This window comes from Rutidosis leptorrhynchoides, chromosome 1 (genome assembly GCF_046630445.1).
Source record: "Rutidosis leptorrhynchoides isolate AG116_Rl617_1_P2 chromosome 1, CSIRO_AGI_Rlap_v1, whole genome shotgun sequence".
In the NCBI taxonomy this organism is placed as follows: domain Eukaryota; kingdom Viridiplantae; phylum Streptophyta; class Magnoliopsida; order Asterales; family Asteraceae; genus Rutidosis; species Rutidosis leptorrhynchoides.
The window spans coordinates 677,949,509-677,977,195 of NC_092333.1; the positions used below are offsets into that span (position 1 = coordinate 677,949,509).

Below are 27,687 nucleotides of genomic sequence, written 5' to 3' on the forward strand. Positions count from 1 at the left end.
TATTAATTTAAATCGTTATATATATTTAATAAAATAAAATATAAATATCGTTATCTTTATCATACTGGTTAAGTAATGAGTTGTCAAAAGTGGTTCTAGATATTTATAAAAGTTATATACGTTTTAATAATAAAGTTCTTTTTAAACTGAAAACGTTTTTGTACGTTTGAAACTAAATCAAATAAATATAATAATTTTGTTTTCCAAAACCAAATATATTTTTAAGAATCATTTTGTTTAAAGGTTAAAATAATGGAAATCGTTATATCATAAAATATTTTAGAAAAGTAGAATCATATATTCATAATAGGTTTCAAGTTTTTAAATTACAGTTTGTTGGTGAAGCATGGGATAAAGTTCAAAGGTTAAATAAACGTATGAAATCATCTTAATGAAAAATGTCGAGTTACATAACTTGTCGATATCCAACATCTAAGTTATTTACACTTCACGTTCTTACTTATAAACCACTTTACCATTTTCCGAATGTTGTCAAAAAGAATAGATTTCTTAAATCACAGTGAATCTCATAACATAGACTTGTAATCATATCATAATGTATCTGATAAATCAATCATTTGATATTATCTTCTAATTCCATCGATAAACATATTGAAACAAATACGTTCATGTAAAGTATTATACGTTTAATACTTTATTAATATTCTCAAGTTATAATATATATATATACATATTTATTTATATATAACGGTTCGTGAATCGTCGGAATTTGGTCGAGGTTATAATGAATGTATGAACACAATTTAAAATTCTTGAGATTTAACTTAACAAACTTTGCTTATCGTGTCGGAATAATATAAAGATAAAGTTTAAATTTGGTTGGAAATTTCCGGGTTGTCACATCTTTGAACTCTATAAACTTTGATAAGGCTTCACTTTTCTCCTTTAGAAATTTCACCCAAGTAAACCGAGAATAGTCATCAATTAACACCATGACATAGCAATGACCGCCATAACTTGGTGTTTTTGTTGGCCCCATCAAGTCCGTATGAATCAAGTCAAGCAAACCTTGTTTTCGATTTGTTGACTTCTTATATGGAAGTCGGTGTGACTTTCCATATTGACATCCTTGGCATATTACTTCCTCACGAACATTCTTTAATTGAGGAATTCCATAAACTAGTTTATGTGAGAATATCTTTTGCAACATTTGATATCCCACATGGCCTAGTCTAGCATGCCAAATAGCTCTGTTGTCGGTTTGACTTGTTTTCTTCACATAAGCCTCACCTGCGGACAACACAAACAAAGAACCTTTATTTTCTCCCGTGAAAAGAACATCACCCACAATCTCCTTGACATTCTCAAGGACCTTCATATCCGTTGGACCAAAAAGAACATATTTTCCAGATTCGGTAATTTGAGGTACCGAAACTAGATTCTTGGTCAATTCAGGAACAAGATAAACATCTTCCAAAGTAAAAGTATTATTATTAACATCAATAATAGCATTACCTTCCTTTTTAACCGGATGAGTTGAGTTGTCGGCCGTGATTACAACTCGATTTTGATTGTGATCTCTAATGTCATGAAGAAGAGTTCCATCACCGGTCACATGATGAGAGCAACCCGAATCAATTATCCATTGATTCTTCTTAACAACCGTATCAACGGTAAAACATTGCTCCCATTTGAATTCATCATCATCGTTGCTTGAACAAGCCACGTTTGCTTTTGTGACTTTAGAACGACAATATTTCTTGATGTGACCAACCTTCCCGCACTTGTAACATGTGGGAGGTTTCTTTTCATAGTTACTTTTGTAACTAGTTTGCTCTTCTTCTTTTTCTTTTCTAGAAGAACCTTTCTTGAAGTTCTTCCCTTTTGAAAACAATACCGTATCATTTTCAAATCCTTTAGCCATTTGCTTGGCCAAAGCTTCTTGATTAGAGAGCAAATTCTCTAATTCTTCAAACGAAGGTTGAGTAGACCACCCCTGTATAGAGGTTATGAATGGAACATACTCTTTCTTCAAACCACGAATTAAATATCTTCGCAACCGAGATTCACTAATTTTCTCGTTTGTATCAATCTCTGAAATTTCAGAACAAAGAGTTTTCACCCGTAAGAAATATTCCGAAACTGACATACCTTCTTGTCTTGAGATTGCTAACTCATTTTCCAGGAATTGCAACCGTGCGGTATTCTTCTTGGTAAAGAGTTTCTCAAGAGTATCCCAAGCCTCCTTTGGCGAGTTAAGATCACGAACGTGTTCTATGAACTCTTTGCTAATTGATGTCCTCAACGCAAAGAGAGCCTTCCCACACTTAATCTTCCATTTTCTTCGTGACTCGCCTTGCTCAAGAGTTTCTACGGGAATTATGGCATCGCTTCCGGCCACAAGTTCCCATAGGTCTTGACCTTGGAGATAAGCTTCCATACACATCTTCCAATACTTGTAGTTGTTGCCTACAAGTCTTTCCATACCATTAAACATACCTCCATTGTTTACATTTGAGACTTCCATTTATGATTAGCAAGAAACTAGTTTACACTTTGAGTAATTGCACACAAAGTTTAACTTAGGACTAAACTTATAATCAAGTTTATAACCAAGCTCTTGATACCATAAAATAATTAATAACTTGCTAGAATAGAAGTTTAGTAAACAAAATATGAACAAAGAATGTACAAACTTGAAGTGTATTGTAAATGGTTTTCCTTATTTTCAAATGTTACATACTACCTCTTTAAATACAAGAGAAATATTAAATGCATAATAAATACAAACCAACTATACCTAAGAAACATTAAATGCTAGATATAAAAGAGATCTCCTATAATCTCTATATTAAATGCAAGATATCTTAGAGATATGCAAAATCTCTATATTAAATGCAAGATATCTTAGAGATATGCAAAATCTCTATATTAAATGCAAGATATATCTTATGACAATAGAATCCATTTAATTAGATTGCACTAATATTTTAACAATATTAACATCATTAGCATTTGACCAAGTCATAACAATTTGCCTTGACTCACATTGTATATCAAATGATAACGATATCTATAATGATGTCTATACGAGTGCATATCTTAATTTATTGTATATTGGCGTTTTTAGTTACAAATTAATGCGATTAATTATTCGTTTCACCTCTTTGTTCCTCGTTAACGACCTGAGAAGCGTAGTCAAGTGAATACGGTAACCTATCACATCTCAATTAATTTTTGTTTTTGATATAATTTGAGTATCTTCTAAAAACAACACGAATTACTGGAGTCAGCTGTAAATATATTATCCCTACTAAAATTGATAAAAACAAAAAAAAATATATTCAGAAAATTAAACTTACTAAAATAATGTAAGTTAACCTCATCAACCAATGGCCCATGTTTCAATTAACTATCAACATCATCATCTTTGTAATAGCAATGCTGTTAAATGCACCATCAAAGTCCAGGCAGTTGTGGCCCTTGGCCTTGGGGTCCCTATATTTGCTAACATCACAACTTTTATCAGGATAAACATTATACACTCATTTTATGTTAAAGAAAGGATTTTTTCCATACTTGCACAACCAAAGCTCCATTCCCAAATGCAACGTCAGCAATAAAAATTGGTGTCATCAAAATAATAATATTGTTAGACGGAATAGGTTAGGCCCAAGACCGATCGTGGGCTTGGGTAGTGTAGCTTCTAGGGTTTATGTAGCCTATATATATTACATTATAATAAAGTTACACCTACGAGTTTTAGCATTTAACATGGTATCAGAGCTTAGGTCTGACCCCGAAATCTAATTGGCCGTCATGTGCCTTCTAAACCGCCCCGTCTATTCTCCTATCCCTACCTAAAACCTAAAACATCTAATCATCTTATCAGCCGTTTGTTACAATCCGACAATTAATTTTCTGTTAGTTTTGTTTTCTTCCTTTCCCGAACATTCAAAACCCGACATATAAGCCGCAATCAAAAAAAAAAAAAAAAAAACTTAATATCCAAAACCTTTGGATCAGCCGCAACCTTTTATTTTATGTACAAGCCACCACCTACTTCTTAATTACGGTGTTGAATTCTCAGCATGCGGATTCTTTTGTTTGTGTAACTAGCTACAAACGAAAAGTAAAATTAAAACAACCCTCAGCGTTGTTCCTTTTTTTATGCTCGTCCATTTTTTTATTTTACAAGGATAAAACTCTTTTTTAGTGCGGTAGATAATAATTTCGGCGTGAGAATGTGCCGTCTAGCTTGACTAGGTTTCAAACCCCGAAAAAAAGATAATATAGTTAAAAATTTTATTTGCAACATTGATGAAGATTGTGATCGTCAACAAAATTCCATGCCCAAGTCCTGCTCAATCCTTAGGCAAAGCAATTGCCACGACGTAAGAAAAAGACGTTACGGAAAAGGAAACACAGTCAAGCAAGATGCAACGATATCAGCGAAACAGTTAATTCGGTGCAACAAATGAGAAACAAAAAAGTTTCTTTTTATGTCTTTATTTAATGTTTATTGTTTTGTTCCAGTCCGAACTTTCGCGATTTCACCGTTCGGACTGCGGGGGAGTGTTAGACGGATTAGGTTAGACCAAAGACTGATTAGGGCTTGGGTTCGTTAGGGTTTTAATGTAGCTTCTAGGGTTTATGTAGCCTATATATATCACATTATAAAGTTACACCTACGGGGTTTAGCATTTAACAAATATCAATATCAATATCACAAATAATTTATCACAGAAGCTGGCTTGAGTGGTATGGAGTGAGATCCAACATGATATACTGCCAACCCAGGTTTGATTCTCCTCCAAGCAGGGAGTTTTCAACTATTGATGGTACCACCAACATCAATGCAATTTGGGAAGGTCTTTGGGGGGTTTTCCAACTTTCGATGGTACTGCCAACATCGTCGCGAATTGGGTTTATCCTCTCCTAACGCGTATGTGAGTGGCAAATGAGAGCATTCGAAGTCGATATCGCCGTTAAAAAAAATATCACAAATAAATTTATTATAAATAACTCGTAATATATTAAAATTAAAATATACAGAGTATTAACTACTTAGTGTGAGGTAAGGTGGTTAAATCTCAAAACAACCAAATTATGGATTATGTAAAATTGTATATCGACAGCTGTGTACTATTTCCACCACTTCAAAACAAGTTTTAGCTAGTGGGTAGAAAGCGATTTCATGAATGTTCAAGACAAAATTGTAAATGAAGTTGTTCAAGTTTATCTGTTCAAGTGATGTTATATTTTGTCTTTCTTTCTAATTATGAAACCAATCTAAAATCTAATTCAAAAAAAGCAAAGCTTGTTGATGAAACAAGAACTTGAACCAATCAACGAGTAGCATATTATAAGTAATTCTATACGCATGTTGATTACAGAAAAGATGATTATGTTACCTTCATTGGTACTTGTGGATCTGAACAAGTAATCGATCAAAATCAAAACTGAATTTTTTATGTTCCGTCAAAATCAAAACTGAATTTTATGTTCCGTCTTCAATGATTTTAATCATTGTATCGCAAGTGGATGTTAGAGTGATTGAATGTTTATTACTGTAATGAATAATGAGCCAACTCAAGTGGATCACCAATGGGACCTTATTGATTTTATTAATTTGATATACTTAAGTATTTATTTCATTTGTTTTGCATAATGTCAGGTTAATTAACTTTTTTTTTTTTTTTCCTCTTCATGAACGGCGATTTTTGTATCAGCGGATCATTTATTTCAACGACCTTCATCATTTCCACGTAAGTATTAAACTTGAAAAAATGTACGGGTAAATATAGACGAAAACCATAAACATAAATATAAACTTTAACATAATTGTCTAAATTTTTTTTTCAACAACTTTAATGTTCTAGTTTAAATTCATGTTAAAATATTGATAAATTTTGATTTTGACCGACTTTGATTACCAAATTCAGTTTCGACCCATCAATCGACGTTAAACCGAGTAATTAAACGAAATTTAGAAAATCGGAACAGATTGCTCTTAATAATGAGTAATCGGTTACAACAATGGGTATAATTAGAGAGTATCTGTTTCCTTAGATACTTTATTTGTATGTCCTATAGGTTTTGTTACTAAAACCTAGTTGCAGTTTCAATAGGTTTTGTTGTTCATAAAAAGAAACTGAAACAGAGTACATGAAATCGGTATAATCAATTGGGTTTGTTTTCTTGGGTGGTGTGCAGTTTCAATTAGATCTTGTTGTTCGTGATAAGAAACTAAAACAGAGTACAAGAAATCGGTAAAACGTTTGTATTCTTGATTGGTATGAAGAGTTTCTTTGAGCAACTTGATCGGATAGTTGAAGCCGTCAAAGGTGTTGGAAAAAAAACTTGATTTTGATAGGAGGCTAACCGGTGGTACAACAAATCGGTAGAACTTGTGGCCAAGGTTTGATTTTTTGGATGATGTAAAAGTTTCTTGGAATAAGTTTGTCAAAAGGGGAAGAGGTCGTTCAAAGGTTGAATAATATGGTGATTGTGAAAAAAAAAAGGGACCGGTTATTGTTGATTAGTCAAGGAAAACCCACGTTAGTGTAATTATTGTGGTTATGAAGGTCAAACCGAGATTACTGTGGACGTGGCTGGGAAGAGGTCAGGGGAGTCTGGAAAGAGTCGAAATGGTGTTGAATATGTGAAAAAAGCGCGTTATATGTTACAAGTGTGGTAAATGGGTAACATGAAAAAATCAGTTAAAGTGTTGATTGTCAAGTTAATTGATTAATGTGAAACTTGAATTGATATTTTATTGGTTTTATTTTAATTAATAATTAATTGTTGAATTATTTAACTTTGTGCACAAGTTAAGATGTTGTTAATGTAAAAGATTTTGTTAATTGTAATAAGCTAGGAATTAATATATGGAGCTCCATGGTGGGTTTTGCACGTGAGGTTTGTAAGAGTAGATATGGGTCTTTACTCTTTAGGACTAAATTAGAGAATAGGATATTGTGGAAGAGATCGTATGTGGGAGAGATATGTACCGTTGGTATAATTTATTTGTTTATTTAGGGAGTATATACATTGGCATTTATTTATGTTATCAATAAATTAAAATGGTGAGATAAAGTTTTTTTTATTCCTTTTCCATTTTGTTGTCGTGCCATTTTTCATTGTTTTGTTTGTTTATTTATATTAAGTTCAGGGTGTGTGTTCTAGCACATAAAACAAGCTACTGGACTTTTTTTTATGGAACAACCAAAATTTTATATATAAAAACTAGCAAAACTAGCAAGAAGCTAGAATATATCTGAGAAGCAGCTTAAGATACCCTCGTTCTAATTTACATACTTTTTATCTCTACTTTTATACCAATTATGATATGATGAGCAAAACAAGCTATTGGACTAGCATTTGATAACCCATTTCAGTATTGTTTACTTTATATCTTTTACATGGTGTATAAAACTAACGGTATGAGATATAGTTTGAAATTACTTTTGGAATTTGTTTGGTATATAAATTGTAATGAAATGTTATGAGTAGGGGTGTAATTAAGTCAAACTATTCTTGAATTACTCGGCCTCGACTCGTTAAGATGATTCATTTAGTTTGATTCAAGCCGGGTTAAAATGAGTCCTCCTTAAAGCTTGAACATTAAGATCTTTTAGTAAAAAGCTCTAGCTTCTTAAATCTTTTATTTATGTACATCAAATATATTTATTTTATGATAAATATAGTTATATTATAATGACTATTATAATTATAATGTAATATAATATAATATAATATAAAATTATAAATATATATTAATGAAGCGACTCGAGCTTGTTTAACGTAAAACGAGCTGATCTCTAGCTTAAAATATTAAGTTCGAAACGAGTTGAGCTTTTACTTGAGCTCATTTCAAACAAGTCGAGTTCGAGTCTAGTCAAGCTCTACTCGACTACATAATGTAATTAGTCGAGCTCGACTAGACTACATAATGTTACGTCATGCATTAGGCAAACAGTTGATAGTGTTTTTTAGCAGCCAAGAAAAAAGTTATTTAAAATAAAATACATAATAATAATGCTTTCCCCTGTATATAAAACCACATTCAACACTTGATCAGCATAACACCACCAATGTCATCCCATACAAGGGCCTTGGATGATCTCCGACCACCCCTCCTCTCACCCATCGAGACCCATGTAGCCACGGACTGTGAGCAACCACCACTCGAGCGGCTGTCAGTCGACCAAATGTTAACCAAATATTGTGGTGAGTTTGGTGTTTGGCAATTCAAGCATTTTGTTCTCACATGTATGGCATGGGCTCTTGATGCCTTCCACACCATGGTTATGATCTTTGCTGACCGTGAACCTAGTTGGACATGCGAACCTGGTTCCAGTTGTATATGGGATTCGGACAGGAGCGTATGTGGGCTTCAGCCAGGTTCATGGCGGTGGGATGGTGGTGAAGGGCAGTCAACGGTGGCTGAGTGGGGACTAGTTTGTGGACAAAAATATAAAGTTGGGTTAGTTCAAGCTTTGTTCTTTGTTGGCTCCATGATAGGTAATAACCTCCATTATTACTCTATAACTAACTTATGTAAATATAGGATAGTTTAGAGGTTGAATTTTGAGATACTGTAAACAACTATCTATTTCTTTTTATACAAACTAACCCATCTAATACGAATTTCTTCACAAATATATATACAGATTACAGAGTTGATTAGTTGAACTTGAATCCACAAACTCTTTGTTAGAAAGTTACCTTGATAATACTATGCCAATGGCCCTTTGGTATATTCTCCGTACTATATAGCCAGCAATTTGTACATCAAAAGTTAAGTTTAGACTCTTTAAAAATCGTTAACTCAATTACTCCCATATATTAACATAACGAGTCTTAAATATTTATTAATTTTTTTTTATACCCGCCCCCAAGTACGTGCTCAGGAGGAAACCCGCACCAATCCCCCAACACCACCACCACCCCCCCCCCCCCCCCCCCCCCCCCCCAAAACCCAACACGATGTGGGAAAGGTGCCATGAGTGGAACTTCATGGCAGGGATGAAATTGTAGGATAGTATGTAGCCAACGAGGGTCAAACTTATGACCTCCTCTAAAGGAGGCAGGCCACCAACCGCTGGACCACATCACAACTTCTAAATATTTATTAATTAATAATCAAAATAATTAATATTTTAATATATTTTTTCCCGGGAGATATGTCGTCCTTAAAGGTCGTCTGGAATAGTCGTCCTCTATTGACGGAAAGAAAAGTCAAAGTGGGGGTCACCGTCGTCTGAAAAAAAAGGGTTTCGTTCGGAAAGACTTTTCGGGATGAAGTATTCTGGACAACATATTGGGGACGACATTTCGTCCTGGAAAATGGTCTTTCTTGTAGTGCATATGAATAAAGTTTGATCTTTATTTCGCAGGCTCGGGGGTGTTTGGTCATCTCTCCGATTCAAAACTGGGAAGAAAAGGATCGCTCATGATTGTGTGCATTATGAACGTCGTTTTTGGCCTTTCGACATCCATTTCACCCAACTACTGGACTTATGTCATCCTACGCGTACTAAACGGGTTAAGTAGCGGGGGTGTCGGTGTTTGTGCTTTTGTTCTTGCCACCGAACCCATAGGCCCCACTATGCGTGGTATTGCCGGCATGTCTACCTTTTACTTTTTCTCTATCGGGATAGGCCTTCTTTCTGGCATAGCGTACATATTCCAAACATGGCGTTCTCTGTACATCGCTACTACAATACCCTCCGTTATCTTCCTTATTTTCATCCTCCCGTTCATCTCTGAATCCCCCCGCTGGTACCTCATTCGAGGTAAAACCGATCAAGCCATGAAAATCATGCACAATATCGCAAAATCAAACGGCAAACATCTCCCTAAAAACGTTTACATTGTCCTAGATGAGGAACCCATAGAAACGAAAATTGAATCGAAAGAAACTACAACAGGTTCGGTTATAGACGTTATCAAGTCACCAATAATGAGAACGCGTTTATTACTTCTCATGGCTACAAACTTCACTTGCACGGTCGTGTATTTTGGGTTGAACTTAAACGTCACGAACCTTAAAACCAATATAAACCTCAACGTGCTACTTAATTCAGCTGCCGAGATGCCTGCTTATTTTTTGACTGCAATCTTGATCGATCGATTTGGGAGGAAGCCGTTAGGAGTCGGAACACAATGGTTCAGTGGGGTGTTTTGCATAATAGGCAGCCTAATTAGAAACCAAGGGTGTGGGAAGGCAGTTAGAATGGCGTGTGGGATTTTAGGAATATTTGGGATGGCAGGGACTTATAATTTGTTGTACATATACGCAATGGAGTTGTTTCCAACGGTGGTTAGAAACGCTGCGCTTGGATGTGCACGCCAAGTCGGACAGTTAGGGAACATTCTCGTACCGTTTGTAGTGGTTATGGATGGTGGCCGTTCGTTTATGATCTTCGGGGCGTGTGGGATTTTAGGGGGGATTCTTATGTTTTACCTGCCGGAAACATTAAACAAGCTGTTATACGACACCATGAATGGAGAAACATCAACCAAGGTGTCATATGACCATGCGAATCAAACCATGGATGAAGAGAACAAGTTGGTGGATGAGTAAACAACGGTGGAATGAAGAACGATTATCGCACCATTCCACTCGTTATTTTTCTATTTTTATGTTTATGGCCGAAGATGTTCAATTGGGTTCTGTTGTCCTAATAGTCCTTTTCAATTATGAACTTATTAGTACATTAGTTATTAACAGTTCTGGAAATCCTTTACGAAGGAGATACATTAGTTACATTTATATATGAAAAATCAAGATCTGGTGATATAACTCAAGGTCTTCCAAAAGTGGAACAGGTGTTAGAAGTGCGTTCGATTGATTCAATATCGATGTTAAGTATATTTCCTTAAGAGGCCACAATGCAAAACCTTATGCTATAGCAAATGTAAGATAATTAGTAATTAATGGATTATGTTTTTATAATATACAGAATCAATACACCTATTCAATAAGATAATTCGTTTGTTGTGTTAACCTGGCAACAGCCTCTAATCATATCAAGTTATCATGACGTTAACTAGTGTATACATAATAGACAAAACCGCTCCTAACCTTCAAGGATCTGTTCAATTCCAATTTCTAACAAAAATGTTTCAGATTTATGCAGACACAACGAGCAAAGCGGATTTTACAATTATATCCTTATCAAATTCTTTTCATCAATGACATCAAACTTGTATGCAATATATCTTGTTTTGCTTGATTCTTCTAGCAAGATCTGTTTACCTGGTTATCTTCAAGAATCTCTCCGATAAGTTTGTTGATTGAATTCCCTCTAGCCTAAGCAATAAATCACGGAATAACACTCGGGTCTATTAGACCAAAAGTCGTTTGTTATACGAATTTATTAGGAATGAAAGGGGTATATACAGCATTCAATTTTAATTAGAATAAAAATATACCTTGATTCCAATTGCCATAGCCGTCTTCAAATTGACCATTTCACCTAACTTGAAAGATCCCCCATTCTTATCTTTAACAAAGATGACGGGCACTTGCCTAGACGAGGCCAGGATTGGCAGGTGCTTTGTAAGCCCTCGAGGGTTGCAGTCCGTAGAAATAAGTATGGCCTGTAATAATGTACACAAAATTCAACATTAGAATTTAAGTAGCACTTTAGTCTTTAGTACAAAAAACATGAACAATACATTTGAGATCAAAACTCTAATATTAAGTAAAACAAGACAAAGTTGAAACAGCTTATTAGATAATAAAAGACAACTTGCATAAAAAGGTAACCAAGTTTTGTCCAATTTCAGTTTTGGGTAGCACACCTAACTTGCATTCACAATAAAGCAGAGAATTTGACGGTTTCAATAAGAGAACTTTAATATTTTCTATACATACCAAAAGATAACTTAGCTAGTTACCCTCTGTAAAAAACATGATGTGGCACGTTATCAAATAAAGTTCACTACCAGTTATGCAGTTTCCAACAAATAATAGTAAACAGAGTAAATAACCTGCAGTTTAAGGTGAGGGGATTTAGAATTACGACAGTCACAAAGAGCTTTTTGAGGCGGGGAGGTTATAGATCCGGTAACCGGTAACATGCGTTCAAGAACACGGGTCACATCATTGACACCAATCGAAAATTGTTGCTGATAAGGAACACAATATGAACATATAAACATCATCAGTAAAAGACTGGAAGCTGAAGCAAATTAATTAAAGTGAAAAAAATATATAATGTATATAAAACCTTGAGCCAAATTTTGTAAGGTAAAGATTCATCTGACAGCCTGGATAACTTGATTTCTCTGGTCCAGACACGATAAATTTAACTGTCAGCATCGACATAATATATACATTATACAGAGGATATATGGTACAGAAATGGGCAGTTTGTTACCTTTGAATTGAGTTGAGAAGATGAAGAAGACTCTCACCTTCATAAGAACTAAATGTATACAAAAAGAATTAAAAAAAAAAAAAAAAAAAAAAAACAGTTACTTAAACGAAATCAACCCAAGAACACAAATAAAAATGAAAAAATCTACAGATTTTTTACTTTGGCTGTTGGGCAATGTGGTCAGCAGAACCTATCTGGGCCAATACTGATAAACCTTTGTTTTTGTTTTTCATCCGCATCCTGAAAAGGTTAGTGTATTTGGCGCAAAGTTTCTACAGCAGGAAAAAAAAAAAAAAAAAAAAAAAATTTATAATAATGTTAGTATAAATGCAAAAAAAGAAAAAAAAAAAGAAAAAAAAAGTGAAGAATCTAGAATCACCAACCACACACACATTTATGATAGCTTTATAGTTGCAAAGCTCATGCGTTAGTTTCATTATTTGAGAAGTAAGTTTCTTCTAAAATTAAAAAACAAAATCATATTCATTCTATTTCTATCTTTATTCGTAATAATCGTTTCTGCTAAGAACATATGCTCCATGAGATGTTCAATATTCGGGCAAAAACTTGGTTAACATATTTAGGGCTCAACCTAAATGCATTAACAATTGCACAACCGAGTTTAACGTTTTAGTAGCTAATTCCGCGTATATACAACCTAATTGATAAATATTGCCAGAGAGTGATAAAAATAACACAAAATAATGAAATTTCGGACAGAAAGAAAAATTGTCGCACAAAATGAAAATTATCTCACAAACGAAAGCATCAGCTAGAACTTCGTGAAAAAGGCTTAAACAAATACTAAGTCAATCCTTAAACGAAGGTAATTATTCATAATATAGGCAATAATTAATAATTAAGATTTGATAATTATAAAAAGGAAAAACCCCTAAAACAAATATCGGCGCAATTTATAAAAAAATTGATGAGTAATTAATCAGTAGAACACATAACTAACATAAAGAAGTTATCAAGAAAAGCAATCAGACGATAGTACCTGAAAATCGTGGCGTACGCAAAACCTAACGAACGGCTAAAAACCTTTTTTCTTTTTCTTTTTTTTTTTTCTTCTTTTTTTACCTCTTCTGAACAATTCTTGACGTAACTTATGTATCTAAAACACAAAACTCCGTACCACTAATCATGGATATTTTCACCATTTAACTTTTTTTTTTTAGTCTCCAGCGATAAAAGAATCAACTTTCGTAAAAGAACTAATCATTCAATGTTACCAAAAGATATCGAAAAAAAATTATTTTTTACAAAAAATCAACTACATTTTTTTTTCCTCAACGATAAAAGAGACAACTTTCATAAAAGGAACAACCCTTCAATGCTAGCAAAAAATGTCGAAAAACATTATTTTTTACAAAATAGATCAACTAACTTAAAAAAAAACGTTAAAAGAAGCAACTTTCACAAAAGGAACAACCCTTCAATGTTAGATGTCGAAAAAAATTCTTTTTTACAAAATAGATCAAGAATTTTTTTTTAACTCGCATTCAAAACGGAACACCCGGCGCGAAGCGAGGGCTCCACAACTAGTTAAAAGCTAAAACAGATATATATATATATATATATATATATATATATATATATATATATTTTTTAATTCAATAAATAAATATAACTTAACTATTTTACAACAAAATATTAATAATAATAATAATATTGGTAGTGGTGGTGGTGGTGGTGGTGGTGGTGGCGGCGGCGGCGGCTAAGCTAAATCAAGAATTTTCACATTTTTAATTTGTTTAAAACGATATTTTTATATTGGAAAATGAACTCAAATTGAAGTTGTTTGTTTAAGTGGATTCAAAAATAATGATTATTATAATTTACTAGTAAATATAATAAAATAATTTTAGGAGTGAAGCCTATGAATTCGAATAAATTACTCGCTAAAAAATTGCAGTTTTGTTATAATTCAGTAGGCTTATAACTACCTTTAGTGGTTTGATTCTTGATGTTATAATTCAGTAGGCTTATAACTACCTTTAGTGGTTTGATTCTTGATTAAGAATGCTAATAATGAAGTGTAAGAACAAAGATGATAATGGAGAGAAAGAAAGAAACACTTTGTAAGTGTGAGAAAATGGTGCAAGTTTAATGCTTGCATTCATGGCTATTTATAGCAAAAATATCACAAGTTTAGGTAATACAATAATATTACTTTTGTGTATCAATAATTGACTATCCATTTATATATATATATATATATATATATATATATATATATATATATATATATATATATATATATATATATATATATATATATATATATATATATATATTATAACACTCCCCCTTGGATAGCAATTTTGTTTGTTGAAGATCAACTGTAAGTTACTGCCTCGTTAAAAACCTTGCTAAAGAAAACCCAGTGGGAAAAAACTTTAGCTAAGGGAAAAAGAGTGCAGCATGGAGTTGACTCCCCCTCAAGTAGACATCGCTTCAGTTGTTACATCTTTTGAACATGTCTCATGCCAATGTTATGAACGTGTGTTCTGAAAATAGCAGTTGGAAGTGCTTTCGTGAAAAGATCAGCAGAGTTTTTGCTGGATTGAACATATCTCATTTCAATCTTGTTGTCCTTAATGAGATTTTGAGTGTATGAGAAGAATCTAGGAGGTATGTGTTTGGTTCGGTCACTTGAGAAGAATCTAGGAGGTATGTGTTTGGTTCGGTCACTTTTGATATACCCTTCTTTCATCTGTGCTATGCAAGCTGCATTATCTTCATAGATAATTGTTGGACTTTTATCGCGTTCTAGTCCACAAGAATCAGTAATGATTTGTGTCATTGATCTCAACCAAAAACATTCCCGAGTAGCTTCATGTAATGCAATCACTTCGGCATGATTTGATGATGTAGCAACAAGTGTTTGTTTTTGAGAACGCCATGATATTGCAGTACCTCCATTTAGGAATACATATCCAGTTTGAGATTTAGCTTTATGTGGATCAGATAAATAACCTGCATCAGCATAACCAACCAAATCTTGTTTTGATTCGTTAGAATAAAATAATCCTAAATCAGTAGTTCCTCGAAGGTATCGAAATATGTGTTTGATCCCATTCCAGTGTCTTTTGGTAGGAGCAGAGCTGAACCTTGCCAACAAATTAACTGCAAAAGAAATGTCAGGTCTTGTACAATTTGTAAGATACATAAGAGCTCCAATTGCACTAAGATATGGTACTTCTGGTCCAAGAATATCTTCATGATCTTCACATGGACGAAATGGATCAGTTTCAACATTGAGTGATCTAACAACCATAGGAGTACTTAATGGTTTTGCCTTGTCCATATTGAAACGTTTCAAAATCTTTTCAGTATATGTTGTTTGATGTACAAGTAAACCATTAGGCATATGCTCAATTTGTAAACCAAGGCAATGCTTGGTTTTTCCGAGATCTTTCATTTCAAATTCTTTCTTTAGAAGTTGAATGGCTTCATGGATCTCTTTATTTGTACCTATGATGTTAAGATCATCAACATAAACAGCTATGATCACATATCCGGATGTTGTTTTCTTAATGAAAACACAAGGGCAAGTAGGGTTATTTGTATACCCTTTGCTTATCAAGTAATCACTTAATCGGTTATACCACATACGTCCCGATTATTTTAACCCATATAAAGATCTTTGTAATTTAATCGAATACATTTCTTTGGGTTTTGCATTTGATGCTCCTGGTACCTTAAATCCTTCAGGTATCTTCATATAGATATCACTATCAAGTGATCCATATAGATAAGCAGTCACAACATTCATGATATGCATTTCTAAATTTTTAGAAACTGCCAGGCTGATTAAGTATCTAAAAGTAATTGCATCCATAACAGGGGAATAAGTTTCTTCATAATCAATTCTCGGTCTTAGAGAAAAACCTTGAGCTACAAGTCTAGCTTTATACCTTGTAACTTCATTTTTCTCATTTCTTTTTCGGATAAAAATCCATCTGTATCCTACAGGTTTCACATCTTTAGGAGTGAGAATGATGGATCCGAAAACTTTTCATTTATTGAGTGATTCTAATTCAGCTCGTATTGCTTCTTTCCGTTGAGCTCAATCATGTCTATTTTGACATTCAACCATAGATGTTGGTTCTGGATCATCATCATTATTCATGATGTCATATGCAACATTAAATGAAAATTTCTCATCAAGATTTTTCATTTCATTTCGGTTCCATAATATTTTTGAGTGTGCATAATTGATTGCAATTTCTGTATTGACATCATCAATCTCCTCTGCAGTAGGAGTACTGATTTATAGTTCTTCTTGAACACTTTCTTTTACCTTATTATCAGCTGATTTTCTTTTTCGAGGATTTTTATCTTTGGAACCAACTGGTCTCCCACGTTTCAGACGTGGCATAGATTCTTGAGTGACTACATTATCAGTTTTCCGATTTGGAATCTCAACTCGAGCTGGAGTATTAACTGCTGGTATATATGATTTAGTCACCCTTTTTGTATCTGTGAATGCATCAGGCAATTGATTTGCAAGTTCTTGTATATGCATTATCTTTTGAACTTCGGTCTCGCATTCTTTTGTGCGAGGATCAAGATACTTTAATTGAGGTTCACACCATGAAATATCATTTTCTTTATTTTTTATTTCTCCCCCTAATCTAGGAAACAATGTTTCATTAAAATGACAATCAGCAAAACGTGCTGTAAAAACATCACCTGTCATAGGTTCAATATACCTTATGATTGAAGATGTTTCATATCCAACATATATTCCCAACCTCCTTTGAGGACCCATTTTTGTACTTTGTGGTGGTGCAATTGGAACATATACTGCACAACCAAATGTTCTAAGGTGGGAAATATTTGGCTCTTGACCAAAAGCAAGTTGTAGGGGGGAATATTTATGACTTGCACTTGGTCTGATGCGAATCAATGCAGCAGCATGTAAAATTGCATGACCCCATATAGATACATGGAGTTTTGTTCTCATTATCAATGGTCTAGCGATTAACTGTAAACGTTTAATCAGTGACTCGACTAAATCATTTTGTGTATGCACATGAGCAACAGAATGTTCAACAACAATTCCTATAGACATGCAATAGTCATTAAATGCTTGAGATGTAAACTCACCAGCATTATCAAGTCTCACCTTTTTAATGATGTAATCAGGAAAATGTGCTCTCAATTTAATAATTTCGGCAAGAAATTTTGCAAATGCCACATTACGGCTTGATAACAGACAAACATGAGACCATCTGCTAGATGCGTCTATTAGGACCATGAAATATCTAAATGGTCCACATGGTGGATGAATTGGTCCACAAATATCACCTTGAATTCTTTCAAGAAACATTGGTGATTCTTTCTCAACCTTAAGTGGTGAGGGTCTAGTTATCAATTTTCCAAGAGAGCAAGATATACATGAAACCATTGTATCATGAAGGATTTTTCTATCCTTCAGTGGATGTCCATGTGTACATTCAATAATTCTTTTCATCATTGTTGATCCTGGATGGCCCAATCTGTTATGCCATAAATTAAATACACCAGGATCAATATACTTTTCTTTAATCACCATATGTGCTTCTGGTACATTTATATGTGTATAATGTAATCCAGAATTAAGTCTTGGCAGTTTTTCAATCACGTGATTCTTGTTAGTGATACTTAAATATTTCTCATTTTCTGCCGTTACTGACTGATAATCATACCCATTAAGGTATATGTCAGAAAAACTCAATAAATTTCTGCTTGACTTAGGAGAGAATAAGGCATTATTAATTAAAAATGTTGTACCGTTTGGTAATATGAATTTTGCCTTTCCTATCCCTTCTATCAAGTTAGCAGCACCTGATATTGTATGTATAGTTCCTTCCGTTGGTTTCAAATCAATGAAATATTTTTCAGATTTAAGTATAGTGTGTGTAGTACCACTATCTGCTATACATAGATCTCCACTACTTGATTGATGTTGTGTTCCAGCAGAATTCATATTAAACTTCATATATAAGAAACAAACAGTAAGTATATAAATGTTACACAAAATGTTTATTACACACAAATAGATAAAACTGAAACATTTGACATACATAGAATTGAAACATCAAACATAGAACTGGAACATTTGATAAAACATATAGAACTGAAACATTTGAGAAAACATGATGACAAAGGTTAAATCGTTTATTTATAAAAGAAACATATTAATTTAATTCAAGAAATCTTCATATAAATCAGATGGTTGCTCAGTGACTGTTGGATCAATATTATCCACAAAATTTACTTCCTTTTCTTTACCTTTCAGCGAATCCTGATACATCTTAACAAGATGTTTAGATGTTCGGAAAGTATTAGCCCAGTGGCCCATTCTACCACATCTGTAACAAGATTCTTCAGAATTTTTAGAAGAATTTTCTTCAACATCTTGTTTAGTGGGCTTGTTTTGTGTTTGATATTTATATTTTCGTGGATTATTATTTCTTTGACCACCACAGCCACGACCACGGCCACGTCCACGCCCATTCCCATTACCATAAGGATGGTTTCTACCATAGTTATGGATTTTGGCATGATGATGGCGATGGTTATTATAACCACGACCTTGCCCGCGTCCTTGTCCCTGTTTATAATTATTTGCAGTATTTGCTTCAGGGATTGCAAGTGTACCAGTAGGACGGGATTGCTGATTTTTCATTAATAGCTCATCATTTTGCTCTGTAACCAAGAGATATGAATTAAGTTCAGGACATGTGTTGAACTTTAGCATTCTCAAATTTCTTTGCACTGTGATGTTGGCAGCATTCATTGTGGAGAAAGTTTTCTCCAACATGTCTGCATCACTTATTTCATGTCCACAGAATTTAAGTTGTGAGACTGTATTATACAGAGCTGAGCTGTATTCATTTACTTTCTTAAAGTCTTGAAACCTTAATGTTCTCCATTGATCCATAGCAGCTGGAAGTAAAATTTCTCTTTGATTATTGAATCTGCTTTTGAGACCTTCCCATAAAACATGGGGATCTTCTACAGTCACATAATTATTTTGTAAGCATTCATCAATATGTTGATGAATAAAGCAACATGCCGTTGCTTGTTCTTTTTCAGAACAAGTGTTGTTTTCAATTATGGTTTCAAGAATGCCCATTGATTTAAGATGCATTTTTACTTTTATAACCCATGGCATGTAGTTTTTTCCAGTTGATTCTAAAGGAGTAAATTTAAGCTTTTACAGATTCGACATTTTCTATTATCAAAAATTAAAACAAACAACATGATAAATTAGAGTCAATTTATATTCATAAGTATATAAACATTAAACATAAATTTAATATAACATAAATGATAAGTAGGCGACAGTGTCGACCATATGTAAGCAATCATAAATAAATGTTATATAACATAAATGATAATCAGGCGACAGTGTCTACCATATAAATGTTAGATAATAGAAATATAAATGTTAGTAACATAAATGATAATTAGGCGACAGTGTCGACCATATATTATTCAGGTGGTATAACCGACCATATATCATTTAGGTGGCAGAGCCAACCATAATTAGTATTAAGATTATCGTGCTGATAACGTGTTATAATTCAGTAGGCTTATAACTACCTTTAGTGGTTTGATTCTTGATGTTATAATTCAGTAGGCTTATAACTACCTTTAGTGGTTTGATTCTTGATTAAGAATGCTAATAATGAAGTGTAAGAACAAAGATGATAATGGAGAGAAAGAAAGAAACACTTTGTAAGTGTGAGAAAATGGTGCAAGTTTAATGCTTGCATTCATGGCTATTTATAGCAAAAATATCACAAGTTTAGGTAATACAATAATATTACTTTTGTGTATCAATAATTGACTATCCATATATATATATATTATAACAAGTTTCTCTCTATGTCATCTTATTTTCTTTATGTTTTTTTAGTAAATTGTATAGTGCTTGGCGTGAAGTGCTTGTTGCGTGTAATAGTGGACGGCATCCTTAAATTGAATCAACGACGAGGAACACACCATGCACCATGCTTGGTGCATTGTGTAGGTCCCGTGTAATCTTGGACGATGTCGTTCAAATGAATCAACAATCAAAGAACACGTGATATGCACCGTGCTTTGTGCATGATCACAGAGCATTTTTGCAATTTCGTAATTTTAAAAGCATATCGTTAAACATTTAGGGCCTGTTTACTTTTAACTTAATGGGCTGAAGTGAATGATTTGATTATTCGGTCATCTAGAGTGTTGCTTACTTTTGGCTTAAATTAATAAGATAGCTTGCTGTGAACATTACTGGTTAATGTAAAAAAGGGCATTTGTCCCCATCTAGCACTTTATTAATCCACATTTTCTCAATATTACCCCTCTCGTACTTTTTATTTCATCTTCTACTTGCATTATTATCTTCGTAATCTCTCAAATCACCATAAATTTCTACTTTCAACATCATTAAAAACACAAAATTGTAAAAAACGCACCAACACTCCATAGAAATAACTCCTTCACTGGCGATAAAAGCAAAAATGGTTGAAGAAAACAAATGATTTACAAATTTTAGATCTCAAACGTCCACCTGTTGCTCCATTGTATATTTCTTATTGTAGACTCGAACCACTACATGTTGCTCCGATGTAGATTTCTTGTTCGCAAATTGTAAATCTCGAACCACCTCCTACTGCTCTAATGTAGATTTCGAGCTCGCAAATTGTCGATCTCAAATGAAATGTCCCGTTCATATTGATTATAAACGTTCCATATTAATTGATTTCGTTGCGAGGTTTTGACCTCTATATGAGACGTTTTTCAAAGACTGCATTCATTTTTAAAACAATCCATAACCTTTATTTTATCGACAAGGTTAAAAAGACACCACCTAGATTATCCAGAAATGATAATCTAAAAATATCACACTTACACACTACCAATACATATTGGTTTACAATATTAATATGTTACAACAAAGTAAATCTCGAATGCAGTTTTAAACAATATTATACAAGCATGCTGACACCAAATCTAGTCCATATTTTAGCATGCAATAGTGGAAGCTCTTAATAATCACCTGAGAATAAACATGATTTAAACGTCAACCAAAATGTTGGTGAGTTATAGGTTTAACCTATATATTTATCAAATCGTAATAATAGACGACAAGATTTCATTTTTCAATAACATACAATCTGTATAAAAATCGTTCATATGTTGAACACCTGGTAACCGACATTAACAAAATGCATATAGAATATCCCCAAAACAGAAATCCATCTGTATTAATAACTCGAAGTAATAAAGCATACCATTTTCCAGTATGGGGGGAGTTAGGGCCCGTAGATCTACCTTTAGGATTCGCGTATGATGTTTGAGCAGAGTGGTATAAAATACTATTAATTTTAGCAGGAAAATACTATTAAATATGATACAATTTTACACAAGATATTTATTTATTTAAAGAATGGATATACTTAAACCTTGCTACAACACTTATAGGCAGTGTACCTAATCGTACAGTAGTGTAGTTTTTAGTAAGTCCTGTTCGTTCCACAGGGAAAATCTTTAAACAAAGCTTAACGCTATATTAGTTTACTTTTATAAAAATACAAATATATATATATAAGTAATATTATTATTTTAAAGGGGGGTTTTTACCGTTTAATGACCGGTTTGTCGATTTTAAAACTTTAGTCGCAGTTAAAACCAAATGTAAAATATTAAAAATAAATACAAGACTTAAATTAAAGCGTAAAGTAAATAACGATAATGAAATTGCGAATAATAAAAGTGCGATAAAATAAACTTGCGATAATTAAAAAGTACGATAATTAAAAGTGCAATTAAATACAATAACAATAAAAATGCGATAATTAGAAGTGCAATTAAATATAAAATAAAGGAAATTAAATATGAAATAAAAGAATTATGCTTATTTAAACTTCCGTAATCATGATGTTTGACGTGTTGATTTTTAGTTTATTTCCATGGGTTAATTGTCCTTTGTCCTGGATTATTTAATATGTCCGTATGGTTTTTGTCCATAACAGTCCACCAGTCATAAATATAAAGTGCGAGTGTCCTCGTCAAATTATCCTTATACCCGAAGTTAAATATTCCAACTAATTGGGGACTTAAACTGTAACAAGATTTTAATACTTTGTTTAATAATTACACCAGGATATCGACTGAGTGTAACCCAAGGTTTTAATATTTTGTTATCAATTATACCAAGTGTCCTTGTACATAATTTCACCCCTGTTTTAATTATTCTAGTGGCTATTAATCCATTCCCGTGTCCGGTTAAATGAACGATTATTCGTACATATAAATACCCCGCCCATCGTGTCCGATCGAGTGTATATGGTAATTTATAGGGACGCCCAATTGTAAATCTTTATATTAACATTAACAAACTATCATTTAGTTAAACAAATATAAAGCCCATTAATAGCCCATAGTCTAATTTCCACAAGTGTCGTTCTTTTGTCCAAACCCCAATTATGGTACAAAGCCCAATTACCCAATTTTAGTAATTAGCCCAACATCATGATTACTTCGGATTAAATAAGCATAATAATAACTTAGCTACGAGACATTAAATTAAAAAGGTTGAACATAACTTACAATGATTAAAAATAGCGTAGCGTTACACGGACAGAATTTCGACTTACACCCTTACAACATTTGCTAACATACCCTTATTATTAGGATTAAAATTAAAATTAAAATTAAAATTAAAATTAAAATATAAATATTTACGTATAGATATAGAGAGGATGGATAGATATTTTGCGTTCACCAAACTGCGAATTTATAAGAGATGTGGCCTGACTTTTCATGCCATGCGATCGCATGGACTTTCTTCTTCCTGGCCATGCGATCGCATGGCCAGCTGGGAGAGCTCACATGTTGCTTGTTTCCTTGTGCCGACGTTTTATAAATATAATATAATATATATATTAATTTTAAGAATTAATTATATATTATATTATATTCATATGCATAGTTGACTTGTAATTTTTAGTCCGTTGCGTCGAGCGTTGAGAGTTGACTCTGGTCCCGGTTCCGGATTTTCGAACGTCCTTGCGTACAATTTAATATCTTGTACTTTGCGTTTTGAATCTTGTACTCTTGTAATTTTGAGACGTTTCTTATCAATAATTGGAACCTCTTTGATTGTCTTTTTTACTTTTGAGCTTTTTGGTCGTTTGCGTCTTCAATTCGTCGAATCTGTCTTTTGTCTTCACCTTTTATTATTTAAACGAATATCACTTTTAAATAGAACAATTGCAACTAAAAGCTTGTCTTTCTTGAGGAATAATGCTATGAAATATATGTTCGTTTTTAGCATTATCAAATATTCCCACACTTGAGCGTTGCTTGTCGTCAAGCAATATCGTCTTGAAATACTAGAATCACTTCTTTATTCTTCACACTTTGTACATCAGTGATTTCTATACGGCGGTATAAACAATGGTAGTAAAGATATGGTTTACAGTCCCACATGACTATAAAAATTTAGATCCATTAAGGAAATTGGATCTTTATGAAAACATTTGATCTTTTGAAAATTAAATCTAGTTTTTACCCTAGATAATTTTTCCGGAATAACCCTTCACCGGTGTTTGCAAAATATTTTTGTGGGCTTGGTGGGTTTCAGATTTGAAAATTTTAGCTCAAAACTTGCGGTTTTGTGTCACCCACTTGCTAACCTTGTATTAGGAAAGCAACACGTCCAGTTTACTTGTCCCGTATATTACCTTTCGGTAAACTACCGTCCGGTTGTAAAGGAAAGCGTTGAACAAGCAACTGTTAAGGCAATGTCCCCTGACATGCTTTTAATTATGGTCTATAACGTGTCAGACGCAATTACTATCCTTTGTAGGAGCAATAGTAAAGCTCACCCTTATAATTTGTAGGTTTGGCATAAGGTCCTGTCTTTGACCACTATGCAAGCACCGTTCTTACGGTTGACACCCGATTTGATTCAGGTGACCTAATGAATTCTAGGTGAATTCCTAGGATTTTACGTTCAATGATAATGAACGCATTGAAAATAGGGTTTTCAGAAAACAAATCGGTTTTATTTTTGATCAAAATATTTTCTCGTTCAAGCTCGAGTTTAGATATCATTGAATTCCATGAGTTTGAATTCTCAATCTTTAAGGTCAATCTCTAGGATTGAGTAATATCAGGCTTTAAAAGCTGATTTTTAATCTTTAAGGAGATTATCCTTTCTGGGGATCTGATTCATTAGTCTTATCAAGCTAATTTGCATGGTGCCCCCCCATTGTACGAGATAAATCCTTCTCATGGTTAGGATAAATCTGACCACTTGGCGACCCTGTTTAATGCCGAGGTCCGTGGATTTCCTGCTGATTTTAGTGATGACTTTTCTAGATTTTTCGTCAACCTACAGCTGGTCTGGACGACAACTTCTTGACCTAAATCAAGAAGCGCGTGTCTTTTTCGGAAGACTTTATTTTCTTTTAATGATGGAATTGATTCATAGTGTAGATCCATCTCTTCTTTTCTTTCATCGGGTAAAATAGTTTAGTTTAGTCCAAAGCAAAAGTATTTTCAGTTATTTGTTACAGAAATATGTGACATATGTTTAAGATAACTTGGTAATTTTTCCCACACTTGGCTTTTATTTTCCTTTTTATTGTCCTCTATTCCATTTTAAATAAATTTTAACATTTTGGTTTGTTTCTCAATTTATGTCCTTTCTGAGGTAACAATAATTTCGGTGTTAAAACCTAGTTTTATCGTTCATAAAATTGTATAAACATGATTTTGAGTTCATTTAATTGAAAATTTTGAAATTTTTTTACTAGAATTGGGTAGTCAGTATATAAGACTAGGGCTGTTCTTTATTATCATTGAGCACTAGATTCTAATACAACTACTGCTTTACTAGTATTTTTAATGGTAACCAAGTGTTTATGATAAAAATTTTAAAAAATCCGAAAGACTTTAACCCCTTCCCACACTTAAGATCTTGCAATGCCCTTATTTGCAAGAAATCAGTAACAATTTAAATTAATGAGGGTGATTTGTGTGAAAATGATTAAATTTTTACCAAAGTTTCCAAATATATTGGCGTTTGTTTGCTGAATGATAAATGGTGCACATCATTTGTTCATTCCATCTTGTTGTTATTTCACATATATTTTGCATCTTGTCGTCAAAATTAGTAGCTTTTGCTGAACTTAATGCCAGTCTTTGAAAATGCGCTGTTTTACCCTGTTTTGTACAATCGACAATATACATACATACAAATATAATCATGCATGGAAATTTGAAATGGGACTCAATATCCCACTTTCAAATTCTAAATATGAAATATTAGTACACAATAATAATAAAAATAATAAAAATTACACAAATATATCCAATAACATAAGTTTAAACATGAAAAAGTCAAAAGATAAAAACATAAAAATCATAAAAATAACCAAATGGAACTAAATCAGTCTGGATATGGGTTCCTGTTCATCTCGTCAGGTGGGTTCCATTGTTAGTTATAGGTGTTTTGATAGGCTTGGTTATAGTCATACCGGTTAAAGGGTGGTCGGATATCGGGGCTATGTGGCGGAAAATGAGCAGGTCGAGTAGGTACATAGTTATTTGGTACCTGATATGATAGCTGGCTCATGATTTGGTGCTGATGAACTAACCAGCTATCGTGTTGGCGTCGCCTATAATCCTCGTATACTCGCTTGGAGTTCCACTGCTCATACATACTATGTCTGGCCGCGTTCGTCATTGCTTCCTCATCTATACGAACGTGGACGTCAAGAATAGCATCTCGAAAGACATCCCTAATGTCTTCCGCCTCCTCCATTTCCTCGTCTGAGCCTCTCTCTACCTGAGGATGAGATCCCTCATAGGGTACTGCCTGGTTACGTCTACTTTTCAATACCTTAGCACCCACATAAACTTTCAATCCTAAGGGCTCAACCTGTTCTCTACAAAGCTGTAATGGACCCCCTTGGTTCCTATCAACACCTAAATACTCTCCAATGAGAGTCACAAAAATACCTCCTCCTATTATACTCCCGTCCTGCATACCCTCTACCATTTTAGATAAATAAAAAGCAACACAGTAAGGGATATTGACAAAGCTTCTAGGATCCCGAATACACTTTAGGTAGAATAAATCATGTAAGGTAATTTTTTCTTTATTATGACCTCTCTGTGTAATCGAGTTAGCCAAAAATCTATGAATAATACGAAGCTCGGCTCTGTCAATATGTGTATAGGAGTGTCCTCCTGCTCGTGTAAAAATATCAAAATGTGACATACGCCTCCAAATGGCGTCAGCGTCAAAGTTACTATCTACCCTTTCACCATAATGAATCAAATTTGTACAATCGGGTAATAGCAACTCACCAGGAGTATATATCTGTAAGGCCCTGGCCATGTCCAACATGGACATTCTGTACATCCTACCGCCAAGGATAAACCTAAGAAATCTTCTATCATCTATTCTAACTATATTTGCATCAAGTGATACAGTACTCATCAACTCAACACACCATTCCTTATATACAGGTCTACGAATGGTGAAAAGACGTTCCCAATCTGTAAAAGAAGAACTGCCATACCTTTGAACTAAAAGCTGTCTAACACGGTCAGCTAGATGGACCGTTTCCAAAGGGGCCCAATCGATTACCCTTGGCACCTCTACATTTTTTGTTACCAATTTGAATTTGTTCCTTTGATATGTCTCGTAATCTCTCCATCTCCTATCAAATCTCAGATTAGGATGCAGAGTGTGCTCAGAAATCGTTGGGAATTCTACTGGCGGCCTCATTGGGAATACTATGAATTCATCAACAAACTGTACCGGATCATAATAAGGTATGTGCTGATCAGGCTGTTGTTGTTCCTGTTGTAGTTCTTGTTCGTGTTGCATTTCTGGTTCTGGTTCTGGTGCTGGTGCTGGTCGTCTAGATGATGATGCCCCTGAACCTCCAGTATCGGCTTTCTGCAAAACACATTAAACACAAAATTTGTGCATTCAAATATGCATTAGTGTTAGCAAAATAACAACTTAAAACAATCACTATAACATGTTAAATCAAAATTAAACTTATACACATTTTCACAATTTTTCTCAATTCTACATTTTTCAAATAAGCACATATGAAAATGTATACAAAGTGCATAAGCTTTTAACTCAAATAACATGTCAAAATATTCATTACTAATAATTAAACAAGTCTCAAATGGCAATTACATCAAATTAATCAAGTTCATGAATTTTGGACTTAAAAAGTCCACTTTAATCTCCAAAAATCATGTTTAGGATCATTGTTTGGATCATTTAACTATCTAAACATGTTACACT

The 27,687-nt window shown here is 33.6% G+C and overlaps 2 protein-coding genes across 2 annotated transcripts; one reads left to right on the top strand and one right to left on the bottom strand.

Moving 5' to 3' along the window:
• Positions 1-8,057: 8,057 nt before the first annotated feature.
• Positions 8,058-10,844, top strand: LOC139885994 (organic cation/carnitine transporter 4-like). Its single transcript, XM_071869740.1, has 2 exons — positions 8,058-8,487; positions 9,363-10,844. Exons 1-2 carry the CDS (start codon positions 8,058-8,060, stop codon positions 10,550-10,552), a joined length of 1,620 nt encoding a protein of 539 aa, XP_071725841.1. The 3' UTR covers positions 10,553-10,844.
• Positions 10,845-10,912: 68 nt separating this feature from the next.
• On the bottom strand, positions 10,913-13,486 carry LOC139885995 (uncharacterized). The gene is made up of 7 exons (XM_071869741.1): positions 13,354-13,486; positions 12,513-12,625; positions 12,354-12,401; positions 12,204-12,261; positions 11,965-12,102; positions 11,404-11,571; positions 10,913-11,281 (listed from the first exon to the last, which is right to left on the bottom strand). The coding sequence occupies exons 2-7, from the start codon at positions 12,590-12,592 to the stop codon at positions 11,210-11,212; spliced, it is 564 nt and encodes a 187-aa protein (XP_071725842.1). The 5' UTR covers positions 12,593-12,625; positions 13,354-13,486; the 3' UTR covers positions 10,913-11,209.
• Positions 13,487-27,687: the final 14,201 nt, after the last annotated feature.

Coding starts and splice junctions, on each gene's coding strand:
- LOC139885995 (XM_071869741.1), bottom strand. CDS start 12,592: ATGCGGATGAAAAACAAAAACAAAGGTTTATCAGTATTGGCCCAGATA. Junction 12,103..12,203: donor CTTACAAAATTTGGCTCAAG/GTTTTATATACA, acceptor GTTCCTTATCAG/CAACAATTTTCGATTGGTGT. Junction 11,572..11,964: donor CCCCTCACCTTAAACTGCAG/GTTATTTACTCT, acceptor ACATTATTACAG/GCCATACTTATTTCTACGGA.
- LOC139885994 (XM_071869740.1), top strand. CDS start 8,058: ATGTCATCCCATACAAGGGCCTTGGATGATCTCCGACCACCCCTCCTC. Junction 8,488..9,362: donor CTTTGTTGGCTCCATGATAG/GTAATAACCTCC, acceptor TTTATTTCGCAG/GCTCGGGGGTGTTTGGTCAT.